The 20,508-nt window shown below is 34.6% G+C and overlaps 1 protein-coding gene across 4 annotated transcripts in view; it reads left to right on the forward strand.

The window, feature by feature from the left end:
- Positions 1-1,109: 1,109 nt before the first annotated feature.
- The window catches only part of LOC121424852 (bifunctional UDP-N-acetylglucosamine 2-epimerase/N-acetylmannosamine kinase-like), a 44,574-nt gene continuing 25,175 nt past the window's right edge, over positions 1,110-20,508 (forward strand). For 2 of the 4 annotated variants that reach the window (XM_041620674.1, XM_041620676.1), the window contains exon 1: positions 1,110-1,226. In XM_041620674.1, coding sequence (XP_041476608.1) covers positions 1,125-1,226 — 102 coding nt within the window. In that variant the 5' untranslated portion in view covers positions 1,110-1,124. Of the gene's footprint in view, positions 1,398-15,617; positions 15,686-20,508 lie in introns of those variants that run through there. The other 2 variants (XM_041620675.1, XM_041620677.1) reach the window with 2 other exon arrangements.

The following is a 20,508-nucleotide window of genomic DNA, read 5'->3' on the forward strand; positions in this document are numbered from 1 at the left end:
GGCCTGTTCAGTTCTTAAAACTGCTTTACAGAGGCGCCCTGCAGTTTAAAATACATGTCAAATCACCACTTTCTCGCCTATCCACTTCCTTCTCTTCTTCTATCCACTGCTTCTATAACACTCCACATGGTGTACCGTAAACCACATCAGCAATTGTACATGCCACCATGCAAACCTTCAAACAACATGTCAAGATAACTATAAAATATATCATAAAAAAACAATCAACGTCAAAAATACAAAATACAAACTATTTAACTTCAGAAACAATTAACCAAAAAATATAGAGTGGGAAGTGACAATTTATACATACAAGTACATAGCATTGTAAATCAATTGAATATTATTTCGCTCTTTATCAATTCGTATGGAAGGCTTTGCATAATTTTTTAAAAACTAACCGACGAGGTACAGGCTTGTAAATTTGAAGGAAGTGCATTAAATAATTTGGGTCCGAAATATAAGAAAGATTTTCTTTTATATTCAATTCTAGCTTTAGTATCTTTAAAAATATATAATTCATTACTATTTTGTTCATGTTTTGCGATTTGTTAAATATAGACCTCTAAAATAATTCTAAAAAATGAAATTATGAAATCAAACAAAAATTATAGCCGATAATTGTAGATACTTTTAAGAAAAAAATCCTTCTGAAATAAAAAAAATTCAGCATTGAAGATATTTCTAATTCATAATAACAGATACAATTATCGAATGAATGGAAAATGAAATTTATCAAATAGATAAATTCTCCTTGATTTTATGGTATTTAATAGCATTCTCAATTTTGGTTTTTGTTTTTAATGCTTTTTATTTAGCCTTTTGATTCAGATGATATCACATTTTTCATACATGCAATTAAGGGTAACAAATAAATAATACAAATTAAAGTGAAGTAGGGCCTACCGTACATGTATACAGCAATATTTTAGAAATGTTGTCCATTGTGATAGATATTTTTTGGACAAAACCATAATACAAACACAAAAACTTGTGCTTACTTTAAATGATGCGTAGTATGATGAAAAACAAAAACCCAAACAGAAACGTATTGACATGAGCGATTTGACACGAGCAATTTGACATGAGCGATATGGAGAAATAAGCCCTCTACTGTTAGTAAAATGAACATCGTTCCACCATTTATTGCATCTTCGATCATCACGCAAGATAAACTTGGTCGAGGTCGTCGCGGAAGATCAAGGAAGGCGGGGCAAATATATTTGGTACGCATACAATTTTCTCCCATTCATTCTACTATTCAACTGTAGCATGTGCATGACGGGTGTTGGAACGGTTCAAACTGCACGATACATTGGAGAATGCCAGGATCTGGAATCCAAGAAAAATGTTTAATAAACGGGCGGTCAAGATTTGAAGGCAAAGATCCTCACGACGTATGTATTCGACTTTATTGTTCTCTGTGTGCTGTGTATTCATTGTCTCTATAACGACTCTTCTACCGTGTCCACATCGTTTTTTTCGTGTGCATCAACCCGTAACCGTAAAGAACCTCAATATCTCTCCCCAATGAGTATGAACTATGATGGTGGGTCCCAAGTCTGCGCACCTAACAATTTGAGTTAAGATTTAACATTTTCTTCTTATTTCACAAAATGTGTCTAATAGGCCTAGTGTTCCTAAGATTACCATAAGTGTACCAAATTTCTCATTAAAAAATGAAAGAAAACCTCGGCTCGGACTGTCATTTTCAGATTGAAAAAAAAAATGGTAGGATGGGGGGTCGGGTGTCCGGCCCGGACGCTTTTTAATTTTGAAGCCTTCTTTTTTGTCTTTGGATTACACTAAAAATATGAATTTAATAGCTGTAATCATCTTCTCTTTTGTTCTCTACTGTAATATTTCCTAACATTTTGTACTAAAAATTGATGAAACTTCACTTGTAAATTTTTCCAAATGACTTTCTAAAATTGATCGTCCGTACACACAACCTGTCCAGACACACAACAACTGGGTATACATGTACATGTATGGTGGTGGGCCCCAAGTCTGCGCACCTAACAATTTGAGTTAACATTAACATGAATTTCTACTTATTTCATAAAATCTTTTGGTTAATAATGTTCCTTATGATTAAGAGTAAGTGTACCAAAAAGACATTAAATAATGAAAGAAAATAGAGCATTTTCTTGAAATAACCTCGGGCAGTCATTTTCAGATTGAAAAAAAATGGAACCCCTTGTCTGCGCACTCATTCACTTTGCACACGATTCTGGGATTTTGATGACAAAGGCTGTATTTTAATTTGAGGCCGTCACATTAAATGCCCCGAATTCATTATTTTTCCACCATTTTGAATCAGATTTTTTTATGAATACCTGTCTAAGTATTGCATGTGTAAAGTTTGTGCTCGTTGCATATCTACTTTTACAAGAATCGCGCAGATACGTGGGTGCGCAGACTTGGGAGACTGCGCAGACATGGGGGAACTTGACCATAAGTCCATACCTCATGTCTGCGCACTCATTCACTTTGCACACGATTCAGGGATTTTGATGACAATGGCTGCATTTTGAGGCCGTCACATGAAATGCCCTCAATCATTATTTTTCCACCATTTTGAGACAGACTGTTTATGAATACCTGTCTATGGATTGCGTATGTAAAGTTCGTGCTCTTTGCGTATCGTTTTACTAGAATCGCGCAAATACACGCGCAGACTCGGGAGATCGTGCAGACATGGGGGAACTAACCATACAAACAAAGTCTAACGTTAACGTTAAAGTGAGGGCTACCAAGATTGGATAACTATGTCTAACACTTCAGTTATTTTAGTTGAGAGTGAGACTCCCATAATTTCGGGGTAAAATGAGTGAGATCAATGGAAATACTTGCAAATGAAACCAAATTTTAGATTTTTTTAGAGTGAGAAAGGACCAAAATGAATTGTTCTCACCCTCATTTCAAGAAACTGTCTGATGAGTGGGAATTGGCAGCCCTGCTATTGCAACTTGCTGAGTACTAATAGTATGAAGGGGGGGGGGGGGGGCTCCATGTGTGTGCACCTAACAATTTAACTAAAGATTAATCATAACCTTTTTTTAATTTCAAAACCCAAAAAGAAAATCAGTTGATAATGTTCCTTATAATATATAGATTCTAGGCCTATTCTTTTGAGTATGTGTGATAAAATCTCATAAAAATTTGAAAGACACGTGGTAAAAACCTCGGGCCAATCATTTTCAGATTGATAAAAGTAATTGGTGCCCCATGTCTGCACACCCATTAACTTGACACGTGAATTGGGGATTTGGATGAGAAAGGGCAAGGTTGCATTTTGAGGCCATCAGCACATGAAATGCTTGAAATTCATTATGTTCCCACCAAAGATTTTTTTATAAATAGAGATCTGTGAAATGATCCCGATCTATATTCATATCATGAATATTCATAAATTGAGCTGCGATTTCCACGCATGCGAAATTTGTGTTTACGATGTTTTGGAATCGGCAGTGAATTAGTAATTGGTCGCATGTCATAAGGTGGTCCAATTTCGCGAACATGGTAAAAATTGTCAAAAATTTTATTTTTTGATATGTGATAGCTATTAACAATCTCTGAATAATGAAAAAGTTTTAAGTCTAGAACACCTTTATTTTTCCTTAAAATGACTAATTAACAGCTAATTATTACATAGACGTCAATGTAAATGTGAATTTTGAAATGTGTTTTTCTCAAATTGGACCTGCTGCACATAAAATGGTGTCAAAAGTTAATGCAACGTTGGATCACCCTAGTATTTTGCAGTTATAATCTTTAAATATCAATAATTAAATCTGTACCAAAAATTAAATAATTATCTATTATTGTATGCATATTAATTATACTAATTAATTAACAGTATTTACTTTCACATTTTTGCCCAAAAAATACCTGTCACTGTATTTATATGCTTGGCAAAATGACAATATCATAGGTAGAAATGTTTGTTGCAATGATACACAACATTTGTACTAAAAACTAAGATTACAAATTAGATAATTAACCAAATCTCTCCGGTTTACTAATTGATTAGGTTGCAGATCAGAGCTGACATACACATGTATTCCATTGCTGCATATTTTCAAAATTGTCAAATTTTTATGACATTTAGTTGTTCCCTGCTGTAAAACACCCAGAAATATGAGGATAACAGTCATATTACATATATAGTAAGTTGTTAATTAGGTTTAATTAATATTTTATCATTTACCACATCCACCGGCTCCGCATCCACCGGCTCCGCCACCCCTGTTACTTCAAACTTAATGTGCTATAGTTTTTGTTCCTGATATTGTATTGATTTAATTCATAGTAATATATTTAGCCTATAGTTCTAGCTTCAAAATGAGATATTACTCAATAAATTTGGTCAAGATGCTGTGATGTAGCAACAATTTATCCATGGCACTGTGTGGAAAATTGTTCATACGCCACCCTTTTTGCATACCCAACTTATGAAATGCGACCACTTGTGAGGAACCTGATACTGGCTCTAAATCACCAATATTTGACACTAACCGGAGGATGGATATGGAGTGACATTAGAATGAAAAGTAGATAGATAAGTTTTTTATTCTTTTTAAAATCGTGTTGGTGCAGGAGTTTTATATTCCCCCCCCATAAAATCCCACCTTTGTCACTCGGAGTATCAGAGGGTGAGTTTAACACCTTGACTTTTGGGTACATGTAGGTGTAGCGGTAGTGAAGTAGAGTGGAGCCTACACAAACATCACTTGAGGTTATGAGCAAGTGACCTTTCGGAAAAGAAAGTTCAATGATTTCTGCAGGAATTAACAATTACAAAAATACTCGGTTACAGTTCAAGAGAAGCAACAAATGAAATAACAAAGGTATAAAAAAATAATTCTTCACAGTCCATGGGAGTTTAGAAGACTTTAGAAGGGGACTGGGCTGTTCCTGTAGCGATCAGTTCTACTTCTACATGTAGGTTCGATACATAATCTTCTAGTTCTTAGTGTCCTTGTATTTGTGTTCCTCTCAAACCATGGGCACCCAGATTGGAAAGCTTTCTGAGCAAACTGTATTACATTCTATTTACTTGGTTGAAGGTTTGAAATTAAAGGAAAATCCAACCTTGGTCATAAATTGTTATGTGAGAGAGGAAATAGTACAGAATGAAGAAAGTTGTAAAGAAATCGGACAAGGAAAAAAAAAAGGTTATGGCTGTTTCAAAATTGAGATCCCAAAGTAAATTCCAAATTGGCAACTGGCTATGATGACAAGTGGAAAGACAACTTTCCCACAGGCTATATGTACCGGTAGTTGAATTATCAAAAATTCTCCAAATTACCTATTCACCTAGGGCAGTATTCATAATTATAACCAAGGTATAGTTCTGTGTTGTCATGAAAGAAAAATATGAAAAAAAAGAAGTGATTATACATATTGGAGTCTTATGGAAGAGTAGACCTTGGCCTTACTATGACTTCACCAATGCAGCCAAGTTGATTGGTATAGTGATTACTAGAAAACTCTTGACATTTTTTTGAAATTCATGACTTTCTTATTGTCACTTATGGTCATGGAGAAAGTATTGGTGTGTTCCAATCAACCCGGTAATGATGGCAAAAACAAGCGCACTTCCACTGCCCTCTGGCTATTAGAATTCAAATGTTTTACCTTACCTTAGCTTTCCGTAAATACTGGAAGAATGCTGAATTAGCAGTCGAGCGTCCAGGTCTATATTTTTTTGTAGGCACTTAGCAGCGTATTTCACTAAAATTTTGTACTTTTGTCAAAAGAATTCAGTGGTCTTTAATTATTCTTAGTCAGCCAATCAAACATTGCTGGTTGATCATTTTCATTTTTCATATTCATGCAATACCAATGAATCCATGGCAGCATTTGCCGCAAAGTCACCCAATGCGTGTACATGTATTCTATGCAAATCTGGAAGAGGGAAAGGTGTTCCATGTCAAAAGTTGCTTTTATCATTTACATGTATGTGTGACAGACTTGCATCCTCCCTCCCCCCTCCCACAAAACTGTGCGTCAGGAGTAACAAGCTTCAGTTCCACTTTACCATTGGGTTATGGTTTTAAAATGTAGTGTTGACAACACCAACATCAGCCACAACTCCATACTTGAAAGGAGGCTGGTGTTGGGATTGACCTTGGAAAATATGACGTATTTCAGTACTGTAGTTTGTTTTATTCTTACTTGGTTCATCTTTAAAGTCTAATTTTTAATACAACTTTCTTTTTGATATACATACACATTGATATTGATGAGAAAATGTGGTTCTTGTTGGTAATCAGACACGAAAGCCAGAGATAAGAGTGATATGCGTGTGACTCCTTGAGCTTGTTATCACATATCAATGACTTCTGTCTGTATGGGCAACCAGGTTCAATGACAGCCAGTGGAACATGCACATATTTTTTATGGTTTCAATGAAGAACCCTGTTCACACTCAAGCTCTACAAAACTGATTAGATTTAATGTTTAAATAAAAGACCCCCCCCAGCAACCCAATTGTATCTTCTCAGTACATGAAGGGGTAGTTGAAAGGATCAAGGACCCAAAATTTGGAAAATTTTTATTGCCTGCTAGTTGCCTCTTATACATTTAAAATGCTCTGCCTCTTTGTAAAAATGATTTTAAAACTCAAATTTCATGCGCAATTGAAAGGCTTCTGATTTCAGACACGATTATTTTTAATACAAATGATCAGGATGAAAGAAACCTGCCACCAGAACGGACTTTAGGGAGCTATAATCCATGAAGTGTAAATCATTGTTCATTCCAGACAATAATGACAAAGGGTAACATGACAATGTACAGATGCAGGAGCAGCACAGTCAAGCGTGACTCACTTGATGGTTTCATTTCTCTGAACCACAACAAATAGAAGAGACAGTCAATCTGTTTCATTATACACACCTGCCCTTTTAATTAATAGTTAATTCATTTTTAGAACATGTTTTATATTTATTTTATCTGTTATATTTTATGCTTACATGTATGAACCTCGATTGTGAACTCATATTAGTCTTCAGACTTTTTGATGAGTATATTTTGATAAAACGGAATTGAATCTGAATTTGAATTTAATCCTGATTTTTTTAATGGCTTTTTTTATTTCTGAAAACCTGTAATACCATTTTAAACGGGATCAATGTAAAATGGAAAATAGAAAATGTATGCAGCAAAAATATGAATTCTGTATTGCAAAGGAAAATTCAAAGAATTTTTAGATGAAAAGTGAAACGAAACAAAACAGAATGGATTTTCCATTTGACTTTTAATACTTTTACTGGAAAACAGAAAATCACTGTCCCCAAACAAGGATGAAGATCCATGGCGACTTCTTCAAAATATCAAAGAAATACATTACATAATTGCAGAACTTTTATTCTTTTAGATTTATGCCTTCTTGCATACAGTTAATTGTTTTTTTGTTCACAAAAAAGAAAATCCAAAAAGGACACCCACAAAAATTGGACCAATATGTATACCGCTTGCTGAGTTCCCCAAGTTATTGTGAGAATGTATCAAGAACTTGATATATAGGATCATTTTTCTCAGATAAGAAGTTCATTATTAAGTTCATAAAGGAAGAATTGACTTCTGCACTATACTGGGAAACCGACAATGCTATAGGGATCATGATGTACAATGTATTTTGATTGTATGGCTTTTATACTCAAAGCCCTTTGTTCCATTTTCTTTGGGATGGGTCTTTCTCATGATGGATCATTGTGAAGACAAATGGTACAATACACATAAGTGTTCATAATGACAAGACATTTTCTATTAGAATTGGATGTACAGATTAAGGCCCAATTTAAGAGGGATTTTGAGAGGTTCTTTTTCAGGGCTGCATTGTAACCTTATTCCTTTAATACTGGGATTCTTTGTTGTTTTGTTCAACAAGAAATAAAGTGATTACATTATTAGGAAATGACTACATCAGAAAGAGGCTTTACCATTAACAAAAACTCATGGTAAGATCTAACATCAAATTTTGAGTGTGAAGGGATTGAATTAAAAAATAATACTGTTTTTTGTTTTAAATTTAAAGGACAGGTCCACCCCAACAAAAATTTATTTGAAGAAAAAGAGAAAAATCCAAGCATAACACTGAAATTTTCATCAAAATCGGATGTAAAATAAGAAAGTTATGACATTTTAAAATTTTGCTTAATTTAAAAAAACTGTTATATACGCATCCTGATCGGTATGCAAATGAGGAAACTGAATACGTCATCTACTCACGATTTCTTTTGTATTTTATTGTATGAAATGGGAAATGTTCTAATTTTTTTTCCTCATTTTCAAGTGAAACAATGATATCCTCCCTGAGCATGTGCAATTAGCATTGTTTATTCAGTCAAGTTGCTTCTTATTTTCAAATCTGTAAAAAATGAAATATTGTATAATTCAAACAATAAAATACAAAAGAAATAGTGAGTGAGGGACATCATCGACTATCTCATTTGTATGGCACTGAAATGTTCATATTGATCACTGTTTTGTGAAAAATAGCGAAACTTCAAAATGTCATACCTTTTTTATTTTACATCCGATTTTGATGAAATTTTCAGTGTTAGGCCGAATTGAATTTTCTCTATTTATTCAAATCAACATTTTTCTGGGGTGGAGTTGGCCTTTTTAAAGGGTAAACTATTTTCAGACTTTGGGTATGTACTATGTCGGTTGCATGATTAATATGGTAAGCTTACAGGTGATTTTGTACTTTAATAATAGTCACATGTGACCAGTACACATGTAATTTGCATAAATTTCTAAGGCTCAGAGTCGGAGTCTTTGTTCGAAAAGTATGAATGATCCTGTGCATTACAAAAACAGATTTGGTACTGTTCAGAGGCAAACTGTCACCTCCCCTTATAATGAATGTGACTTTCTTTCCTCTCCGTCTATCTCTCTCTTTCTACCATATCTTTTTTTTTCTACATCTCTCTCTTCCTCTTTCTACTGACCTGTCTTGAAAATCTTAACCCATCTGCAGTGGGTTGATACCCCTCCTCATTGTTCACTGTGTTTGGTTTCAGTATCTAATAAGTGTGTACATAACAACAAAACAAACACACTGAAACCTTCTTTCAATGTGTACAGGATAAAACCCAAATGATGGGTTGATTATTTCAGTTAGTTACTACACCTACATGTAGGCCTACATGTATATGGTAAAGTGGTTACATGTACATGCTGTATGCATTCTTTAAAGGGGTGGTCCAGGCTAAAAGTATTTATAGCTTAATAATAAATAGAGTAGAATTCACTGAGCAAAATGCCAAAAATTTCCACAAAATCTGACAACAAATAGCAAAGTTATTGAATTTTAAAGTTAAAGACCCAGACCGGACCCAAAAATGAAATTGACAAATTATAGACCAATCGAAAGCTTATAAGCTACTAAATACAGCGTTGTGAGCTTTATTCATTTTCACCCTTCCCAGCTGAGTATTTTGCTTAAGAACACTCCAATTATCAGGCTTTGAACCCGGCTTAGAAAAAAGGCTTTATTGTTCTTTTCAAATGCCTCGAGACCGTGACGTCACGTTGTGTAAGAAGCGTCGCGATTCCATAGGTTTGTACACAGAAAAACTGGGTTATTTTTTTGCTTTCCAGATTACGCATTTCATTTTCTTCACTTCCATCACAGAGTGATATAACATATATTTTTTTCCTACATGCTTAAATTATGAAATCTACAGTTTTGAACTAGTTTTTGCCATATTTTATTTCCTGCTTATTTGGCGTAGATTTCAAATCTATCTGCATTCAGATTATGTATCACAACTTTTCCTGACATAGCAATTTAGGCCCAATAAGAGCCAAACAAAGAAGTCACAAAAAAGGCAGTGAATAGTTGTAGGTTTCCATCAATTTCAACAGTGAATAATTGTGAGTGCCATTTTCATCTGAAAACGAAAAAAAAATTGGATTCATAATATAGAAATGGAAGAAAATACCCAATGCTTTTGTACACAAACCTATGGAATCGCAACCCTCCAGACACAACATGACGTCATCCTTTCCAGGCGACGTGGGGTGCTCAATCGAAGCGTACTTTGGAGGAGCAGTTTCTTTGATTTTTATCTAATATTTCTAAAAAATGGAAGGAGATGTATAGAATATTTTTGGTATATTTGTATTGTATGAATCATTGCCTTTCTTTTAATATATGATTGTTTTTACACCGGTCAGGGTCTTTAAGTAATATTTTGTAAAAACAGTTGTCATGAATATTCATTAGGTGGGCTGATGATGTCACGTCTCCACTTGTTCTTTTATATTTTATTATATGAAATTAGGTTTATTCAAATTTTTTCCTCCAAGAATTAGAATAATTGGATTGACAACTGATTTAGTGCATTAGATATTTATTGCTGCAACTTGTTTCATTATAAGGGAGACATATTATTCGCACAAGTATGAAATAGTGAAAAAAATATGATTCTATGTAATAGCATAAGAAAACGGAAAGTGGAGATGTGACATCATCAGGTCACCTAATGAATATTCATGAGACTGTTTTCACAAAATATTGCTAAATTTACACTTTAATAACTTGATTATTTGTTATCCGATTTTGATGAAATTTTCAGCGTTTTGCTCAGTGAATTCTACTCTGTGTATTAAGATATAAATATTTTCAGCCTGGACCACCCCTTTAAAGAGGGGGAATACCTTCCAGGAAATATTTAATATGATAGATTATTTGTAGATGAATGTAATCAGGTGGGAAACTGATTGATTTCAACTTCACAAGGAATTTAGGAGTAGTTCAACCGACAAAAAGTTTGTTGTATAAACAGCAGTAAAAATAAGATATGATGGTGAAGGTTTGAGTAAAGTCCATTGAAGATTTAGAAAATTATTCAAATTTTGAGTTTTGATTTGTGACATACATGTAGGGGAGACCGGGGTTAGTTGGAACATGGGGTAAGTTGAAACATTGTCCTTTTCTTTAACGGCTGTAAAATAAATTTATGCAATACTGCCCTCAATTTATTGCAATAATAATTCAACACTGTTGTATTATTAATAGCAATAAATTGTGGGCAGTATTGTATAAATTTATGAAACAGGCTTTAAAGAAAATTACAACGTTTCAACTTACCCCATGTTCCAACTAACCCCGGTCTCCCCAACATGTAAACAAGCAGCTGTCCCATATGTTAGGTAATGTGTAAATGCATAAAATTTTTTATTTGTTCGTAATATTTTTTCCTTTTTGAAGAGCGGATCCATTTGAAATGATTTGTCTTTTGATATACTGAAGGTACCCCCAAAAAATGTCATTTATCCGAGAAAATTACATTTATGCTAGGGGGTCCTAAAGCTACTGGTACGCGGGTCCTAAAACTACACACCACTCAACACGTTTTCAATGTCAAATGCGCACTCTGTATGTGGAATTGTGACTGGAGAGTGCCGAACGATTCCTGTTCAATTTTTTGTACAGAGGCTGCAGTAAATCTCTAAATGCAGAGAAAACCCACAACTGTTTCGAATTTAGGAGTTATATTCATTTTAATTTCATATTATCCTAATATATGAAAATATTTTAGAAATTGAGGCACAAGATGTTTTTTGCATGATAAATCGAGCGCGTAGCTTTAGGACCTTCTACTTCGGGCGCCGAAATCAAGAGGTGTTCGGAAAACACGGCAGGATTTTCGTATTATCGAGTTTTGTGATATTTTCTTCTTGGTTAATGATCTTTAGAATGTTTGCCACGAATTAGTGAAAGATAATTTGTTCAAATATGAAAATTGGCATAGTTTTATCATTTGTATTAAAACAAGGTGCCTTCATTGTAGCTTTAGGTCCCCCATCATACTTGTAGGAAAGTTGCTCGCATATGACGTCACAAATCAAATAATTTGAATCGTAATAGATTTTTATTTTCGAGTGGATTTTCCTCAACCCTTTACCATATTTTTCTTTTTTTTCTGCTATTTTAACATGTTTGTCAGGATGAATTTCCTCTTCGAATAGTAACCACCAATAGGCTATGCACAGCACATTACCCATATTGGTTAAATAGGGGGAGACCCCCTCATCAATTACAATATACTCCGTACAACTGAACAGTAGTAAAATATGAATAAAGGTACATTTACTCCACTCTGTATCAAGTCGTTTAGATTTTGTTAACCATTTCTAGGAAATAGCTGAAGGGAAATATACAGTCTCATGTACACTATGTGCATGAACGGAATCAGATACAAAGTTTAAAGGACAAATCCAACCAAAAGTTGATTTTAATAAAAAGAGAAAAATCCAACCAGCATAACACTGAAAATTTCATCCAAATCGGATGTAAAATAAGAAAGTTATGACATTTTAAAGTTTTGCTTAATTTCACAAAACAGTAGGCCTATGCATATCCTGGTCGTTATGCAAATGAGGATACTGATGACATCATCCACTCACTATTTCTTTGTATTTTATTATATGACATTTTCAAATTTTCTCCTAATTGTCAAGTAAATGTGTAACAACGATTACATGTAATTCCTCTCTGAACATATGCAATTAGCATTGTTTAATGCTATATAGTTCAGTCAAGTTGGTCCTTATTGTCAAATCTGTAAAAAATGAAATATTTTATAATTCAAATAATAAAAAACAAGAGAAATAGTGAGTGATGGACATCATCGTCTGACACATTCGCATGTCTCTGAGTTATGCATATCACTGTTTTGTGAAAAATAAGCGAAACTTTAAAATGCCATATAGTAACTTTCTTCTTTTACATCCGATTTTGATGAAATTTTCAGCAAAATGCTAGTTTGATATTTCTCTTTATTCAGATTCACATTTTTCCGGGGTGGCCTTAACCTTTAAAGGTTTTGTAACCATACATGTACATGTAGACTATTCAACTGTGTTGGTCACAAGTCTTACAATCGTGATTAAAGGGGAATTATACATGAATGAAAAGTTATTTTGAAAAATTAAAGGAAAAGGAAAAAGAGAAAATACAGTTCATTACCACCGATAGGGAGTTTTAGAATGAGTGAACAAGAATGGCATATTAGTCGCATGATCATGTGTGTCAACATACATGTACATGTAGTCGTCTGTCTATATGTTCACTACAGATAAAAATATTTTAGATTTCACCTGACTTGTACTTGTACGTACTGTACGTCGACATGAAACAGCGTGATCATAACTAGTGGGTCTTGGCACGCTGCCTAACCCTGAAAATCTGGGGTACCATCGCGTCACAACCCGGTCGGATGATGCAAAGGTGCAACTTGTGCACACTTGCTCTTTCACTTGCTTCGATTCCTTTTTATGTGAGTTAGGAGTGAAAGAGATATGTTTTGGAGTTCAGAAAGCAATTTCAAATATGATAAATATAGTGCATCATACAAATCACATTTATTTTGTGAAAAGTCACTGAAAACTGTTTTATATTAAGGAAAAGATCCAGGAGAATGGCAGAATGTAGGTGGCGAGGATCTCAATTCTGATAGTTGGCAAGGGTGAGGACCTGACGCATATGGCAGGCCTTGAAGTGACTTCATCTTGTACCAGTCGTCTGGACATATGATTCTAAAAGTGCTTATTATTTGTGAGTCCCCACCCCCACAGAAATTTTCAAGCTTGCGGCAAGCGTGCGTCTAGCTTGCGGCATGCTAGTAACTAGCATGCGGCTAGCTTAATAAGCGTGTAATATGCGTGCAGAGTAATAGTTAAGCGATCTTTTAACTAGCAGGGCCTGTTTGCTAGCATGCACTCGCTTATTAAGCGAGCGCCCTGCTAGTCGCATGCTAGTTACTAGCAAGCAGCACGCTTAAATTCTGTAGGGGCACCCCCCTCCCCAGTTAATTGTCCAAAGTTCCATTGCTCTCGAGATACTATTAAATAATATCAATTGCTATGACTACTAGAGTTGTTTAATTGAAGGGCCATTGTTGTGTACCGTACATGTAAGAGAGAGACATCCTGATGCTGGATGCAAGCCAATATTTCTTTGAAGGTTGCTACCATGGAGACTACATTCTTAACATAGCATCTTTTTTTACAAACCATCCCAAGAAAATAAATTTTAAGATTGACTTAAATAAAAAAGTTTAGCATTTGTTTGATCTTATGGTTGTATTATACAAGTTAAATATTATTATTTTCATAGGGGAATGAAGGGAAACCATGATATTGGGAGGTTTTTAAACATTTATCTAATTCTACTCCAATTCATACCAATTATACAAATTTAGATTTTTATTTTCTTTGATCTGGGTCTCTTGGCCGTCTTGAATTATTCAATGGAAACATCCTGCTTTTCCTTCACGTTGGCCTACATCATGTATATTGTGTGATATATGTTTGTGATTACATTCTTGGAATATTAAACAGCAGCTGCTAATATGACTAACTCTTGGTTAAACATTAATCAGGATCCTCAATAAAAGCCTTCCTGGGTGAAATGACATGTACAGTGTACATGTACGTGTATGAGGATTTTAATATTTATTTTTCATAACGGTTGTTTGCGAAAGCTAATCATATTTGTCTTGTTTGTTATCAGGGATACTGAGTACTGGGTAAATATGTAAGAAGGGTGTATTGATTTGTATTCAAATCGGAACTATGCACTGCACGGTGTCTACACACTGCCTAAACCTGATTCTTATTTTGGGTCAGTCTTGGTGAGACTTGAGGTGTGTTCAAGACTTTTTTCAAATTTAAACAGCAACATGAATCACGATTGAAAATCCAAAATGTTGCAAAACACAGAACACAAACACGATCAGCAGTGCACTGTCAGTGTTCGAAATATAAAGCTGATTATTTTGTTGATTGTCTAGAATTTCCCACTTTTGTTAGCATACACGTAGTTTCAGTGCGCAGTTTGAGCCATCACAAGAAAAGTCAATTCTGGCACCTGCTTGTGCCGGCTTCCACTGCAAAAGCAAATTTAAAGATGTTTCATATTAAACCCTATCAGGGGGGCTCGTGAATGTGATAATACAAGGCGAGTTGTATGCGGACTATGCGTAAGCTATTGATGAATTTTACTTCTGTCAGTTAAAGCAGTGATTTTGAGACAAAATGTGAGATTATCATAAACGTGTGCAGGAAGCTAGACAATATCAGCTGGGCCAGGATGGGTACCAACCAGCGGAGTAAGGTTCCGCTGGCTTTATAGCTGGGCTTGCATCATGAGAACAATAGGAGATCAATCACTTTGCCAATGAATTTGATATCTGCAAATGATTCAGGGTTAGGGTCATGACCGTCCCAAATAATTCAGGGTTCAAAGGGTTAAATAATTCAAATTTTCACCTAGAACTGTATCAATCGTCACTATTAAACAAATGATTCCTTTGTTTATGTAAATTATGATCTAACAATTTTCATTTTAGTTGAACTACATCATCATCATCATCATCATCATTATCATCACCATCATTGTCATCATCATTGTCATCAACATTTAATATTTATTTTTTCCACTTTGTTGGGTTGGACTGTTCATTTCCATAATGGCTCCCTCCATAATGTCCCGTCATTCAGGTCAATGTGGGTGATGTTTGGAGTTGACACTTTTTTGTCTTCTTTATTTGTCTTTTTGATAGCCCCCCCTGTCTTACATGTATGAGGTCTCCCACAAGGATTTCTCCAAGCAACTGAAAAATTTAGTGCTCTCTTTCCGTTTTACTTTGACTTTGAGGTGAGGAAGGGAAAGGGATAGTTCACAGAAGGTGTTTATTACTATCTGAATGCCACTTTCCCACTACATTTTGCATAATTACTGGACTTACCCAAATTTGAGAAAGAGAAAAACTATAAAAAAAAAATGCATAGAATTTCCCAAATACCTGGTACTCTCTGCAATCCACATTTCTGAGAAAATATTACGGTGCAGTGTATGTTGAGTTCAGCTAGGGCAGAGTTTAGTGTTGAACATCCCTTGCTCCATGCATCTTGTGAAACTATTGCACCCTACTTTGTGTTTTGTTGCATGTATTATTTTCATTTTTTCTTGGAGCATGAAAGAAACATTGATTGGCAAGAATCCATCATCATCATATTGATTGGCAAGAATCCATCAACATATTTATGGCTTTATAATTTTATACTGAAGGTCAAGTCCACTGCAGTGAATGTGGATTTGAATATTGAAGAGAGAAATCAACAAGCATGATGCTGAAGATGTCTTTAAATTCAATGTACAGTACATGTAAAATGCAAGACTAAGTTTTTTTTCCTATTTTTGCAATACACTGTGCATACGTACATGTAGGCCTATGCATTAGCGAGTGATGCAAATTATTGAGAGAGTTGATATTGCTCACTATTATTTTTTTTTTCAGATCTGCTTTTGTAACGATGTACATATTGTAGGAAACGTTTTTCATTGAATTGAAATGTAGGTTTACAATGTACATGTATGTTTTGGGAAAACTCGAACTTTTATAAAGAGGAAAAAAAAAATTCAATAACTGCTCATATTAAGTAGTAATGAGTGCGGGATGTGATTACATGTACATGTACATGTAGATCCATCATAAACTGAGAATGATGCATACAAACTGTTATCATGCAAAAATGTGTGAAAGTTTAAATTTTCATAAATTTTAACGTCCAATCTTTAAGGAAATTTTTCAGTTCATTCTTTATAAAAGTTTTCAGTGTTTGGCTTGTTTAATTTTTGCTTTATTGATTTTTTTATAGGGTGTACTTGACTTGGAGGTTTTATTGTGACTTTCACAATGAAGTGATACATGTACTGTACATTTTTTGGAAAATCAGAAATAATAATACCCTGTACCTGCACAATCAATTTATTATTTCCTACAATTTTCAGTGTAAGAGATATTCTATTTAACTCCGCATGAACCACAAGGAAAAGGAAATAAAGCAGCTACTGGCAAGCAAAAATTCTCTTGATAATCACACTTTAAACCTTTAAAAAAAGACATACAGATTGTAGATAGATTTTAATCAAACATCATATATTCCTTACATTTTTTGTTTATATTAAAAAAAAAAAATATTATGTACCCGTATTCCCTTTTAATGATCTGCATATAACTTTTCCATTTATATGGACATATTCAGCAATTGTTTGTTGTTTGAGTAGACAATGCAATTTAAAAAAAAAATTAGACCCTGCTGTAGTCACATCTGCACACATGTCCGTTATCAACAATTGAATTGACAATGGCATATATTTGTGGAGCCTTTTAATTTGTTCAATGAATGTATAAACCAATATAATGTAATCCGTCAAAACCAGCTGTTGTGTTTTTCCCCCCAAAGATCCTGTTGTGTTTTTTGGCTTCCTGCTAGCTTTGGAAATCAAATCAACCTTTTCTCTCAAAGTTATCCGATTTCAACTTTTGAAGAAAATAGCATGATTTTTTCATTCATAAATGATCCCCTCATTAAAAAACCAGAGATTTTACATGTATGTACATTGTCTGTAACCTTTGACCTCCAGCTCAGCATGTTGTATCTTGGCAAAGTACATTTTGGGTTCAGAATAATGTAAAGAATTGGGATTAGGGTTTATTAGTTGGGCAATTACATAAAAACCTTTCTGTACTATTACCACCAGTTTTCTCAAGTCTATAATACTTCACTTCATAGAATGACCAAGTCAGGGGCCGTTCAGAACATGACAGACTGTCAAAGAACAAGAAATCAGAGACAGAAAATTTCATAAAAGGTCCCACATTCATTTACATGTAGGGGGTAGGATGTACATACATGTATTTCATGGAATTGCCCAGTTTTGGGGGTTAGGTTTTATGTTTGGCCAAATTGGGACCAGTTATATCCCATACAGGTATGCTGCAAGTTAGTATCATTCTGGCCACTAGCTTCAATTAAAAACAAGCAAATATACAACTGATCAACCAACTCTATCAAATAATACATGCTTGCAAATTTCTCTTTATGCCTGTTAAACAGCTTTTAGTGTTAAATGCACTATCAGCTACATGTACTAGTATTAGGTACTAGTATTTTGCATGAAGAGATCTTTGGAAGCATTTGACATTGAGTTTTCTCATAATTGATCTCAAAATAGAGTTGTTCCCTTAATAAGTAATGAACACATCCCACATCAATAAAAGTACATGGTTGTAGTGAAGGCACCTTTGAAATGAAGGTCAGGACTTCTGCCATGTGTAAAATGATGATGATAAAAAAAAAATGCAGAAAATCAATTAATATATAGGGCTGTAGAATTGATCAGGATTCGGAATACTGAGTGGAAAGCTGGGGGGGGGGCCACTTCCATTGACGAGTGAATACCATGCACGACCATGGGGTCTCGAAAAGCACCCTAAACACGTATTTTCCATATTATGAAAATGCACCCATTAACAAGTATTAGCATGCGAAACCCTACCCTTAACAAGTATAGGAAACAAAATGATACTCTTGGCAAATAGTCCCTGAAATGAACCCCTAAACAAGTATAGCGATATTTTATTGCAATATGTCGGTTTTACCTTTACATTTGGTACGGCCCCACACGTCACGCAAATCGGACTTTAAACACGTAATGTTTGGGGCAAAAAGGACATTCTTTGACATTTTAATTTTGTTTTATCATTCCCGCTAATTTGACCCTAAACACGTAGCTTTCTTAGTGAAATAGATACCCTTTTTTCATTATTTTTGTGTTTTTGACACCCTTATCACGTTACGTACGTAACGTTCCCTATCTTGAAAAAGACATCCTTTTTACGTGTTTTTTTGGTCGTGCATGGTATCCACTCGTCAATGTAAGTGCCCCCCCCCCCCCGTGGGAAGTCCAGATGACCTACATGTACATTCCAGCTGCACATGTGGTTTTGAATTATCCCCAGCTCTGTGCATAGGCCTACTGTACATGAGCTCTTTATTTTTGATGCTCAGAGATCTTATTTCTTTGCCTTTGTAGATCTAACATTCATAGTTTCATCACTATAATTTTATGATTGGCCTCCTTTTGTACAGGTAGGAGCCACACAAGACGAAGAGGTGATGGAATTTTTATGAGATTCTGGCTGACTTTCCTTTAAATCTTTAAAGAGGGTTGTGTGGGTTTCGTGCCATATGAGGAAATCTCTGAGTCCTCTATATGACACAGACAATGGCTTCTAAAGCTGGCTCCAGAGTTGGCTTTACACCCACCGGTTTGAAGCTGTCTCCAGACTTATTTACCCTATAAATTTTTTGTACAAGTCCGGGGTCAGCAATTGCAGCTCTACACATTCATGAGTAGACTTCAGGTCTCTTTTCTATATCAAGCTGATATGGGGGAAGAAACTGGGACTGGGAAAATGCAGCAAAAAGAAAAAAAAGATGATCTATTAAAATCTATTAAAGGACAAGTCCACCCCAACAAAAACTTGATTTGAATAAAAAGAGAAAAATTCAACAAGCACAACACTGAAAATTTCATCAACATCGGATGTAAAATAATGGCATTTTAAAGTTTCGCTTATTTTCACCAAAATAGTTATATGAACGAGCCAGTTACATCCAAATGAGAGAGTTGATGACATCACTCACTCACTATTTCTTTTGTACATGTATTTTATTATATGAAATATGAAATATTTTGATTTTCTCGTTGTCATGTATAATAAAGTTTCATTCCTCCCTAAATACGTGGAATTCCATTATTTTAACATTTTGTGCTTCAAGCAAGGATGTCCTAATTGTCAAATTCGTAAAAATTGAAATATTGTATAATTCAAACAATAAAAACAAAAGAAATAGTGAGTGAGTGAAATCATCGACTCTCTCATTTGGATGTAACTGGCTCGTTCATATAACTATTTTGTTGAAAATAAGCGAAACTTTGAAATGTCATAACTTTCTTATTTTACATCCGATTTTGATGAAATTTTCAGCATTGTGCTTGTCTGATTTTTCTCTCTTCATTCAAATCAACATTTTTCTGAGGTGGACTTGACCTTTAAATGAAAATATATACAATGTGAAGATCTCTAGAGGAAAAAATACTTCGCGTATTTTGTTTGATATGAAGGATACATCCTTTTAGAAATTGGAATATCTGATCAAGATTCATCAGAGCAAGTACCTGAAAGCATGAATGCTTGTAAGCAAGCAACCAGAGGACCGACGGCTTAAGGTCCTCTCCGAAGGACTTGGTACTGAGGATTATTTCCTTACCAAAGTGTACTCTGTCCACACCAGAGAAGTATTTAAATAACACCAGTTTGGAATCAAACCGATTCCATTGTATAAACACATCTGGTGTTAGACCAAAACCAAACTGGTGTTGTTTAAAACTTCTCTGGTGTGGACAGATATAGATTCCAGGCTGGTGTTAAATCAACACTGTAGTTTTTGCAGTGTGCTTTTGAATCTCTCCCAACCCAATTATTCTTCTCATCACTTTTTCCTTGTTATTTTCATAATATAGATTTTAAAAAAAGAACAGATCATATGAAAATACTAATATAGTAAAGTGAGAAAAGGGAAATAATTAATGAAAACAGGAAAGGATGTTGGGGAAAGTGGAAAAAG

This window comes from Lytechinus variegatus, chromosome 12 (genome assembly GCF_018143015.1).
Source record: "Lytechinus variegatus isolate NC3 chromosome 12, Lvar_3.0, whole genome shotgun sequence".
In the NCBI taxonomy this organism is placed as follows: domain Eukaryota; kingdom Metazoa; phylum Echinodermata; class Echinoidea; order Temnopleuroida; family Toxopneustidae; genus Lytechinus; species Lytechinus variegatus.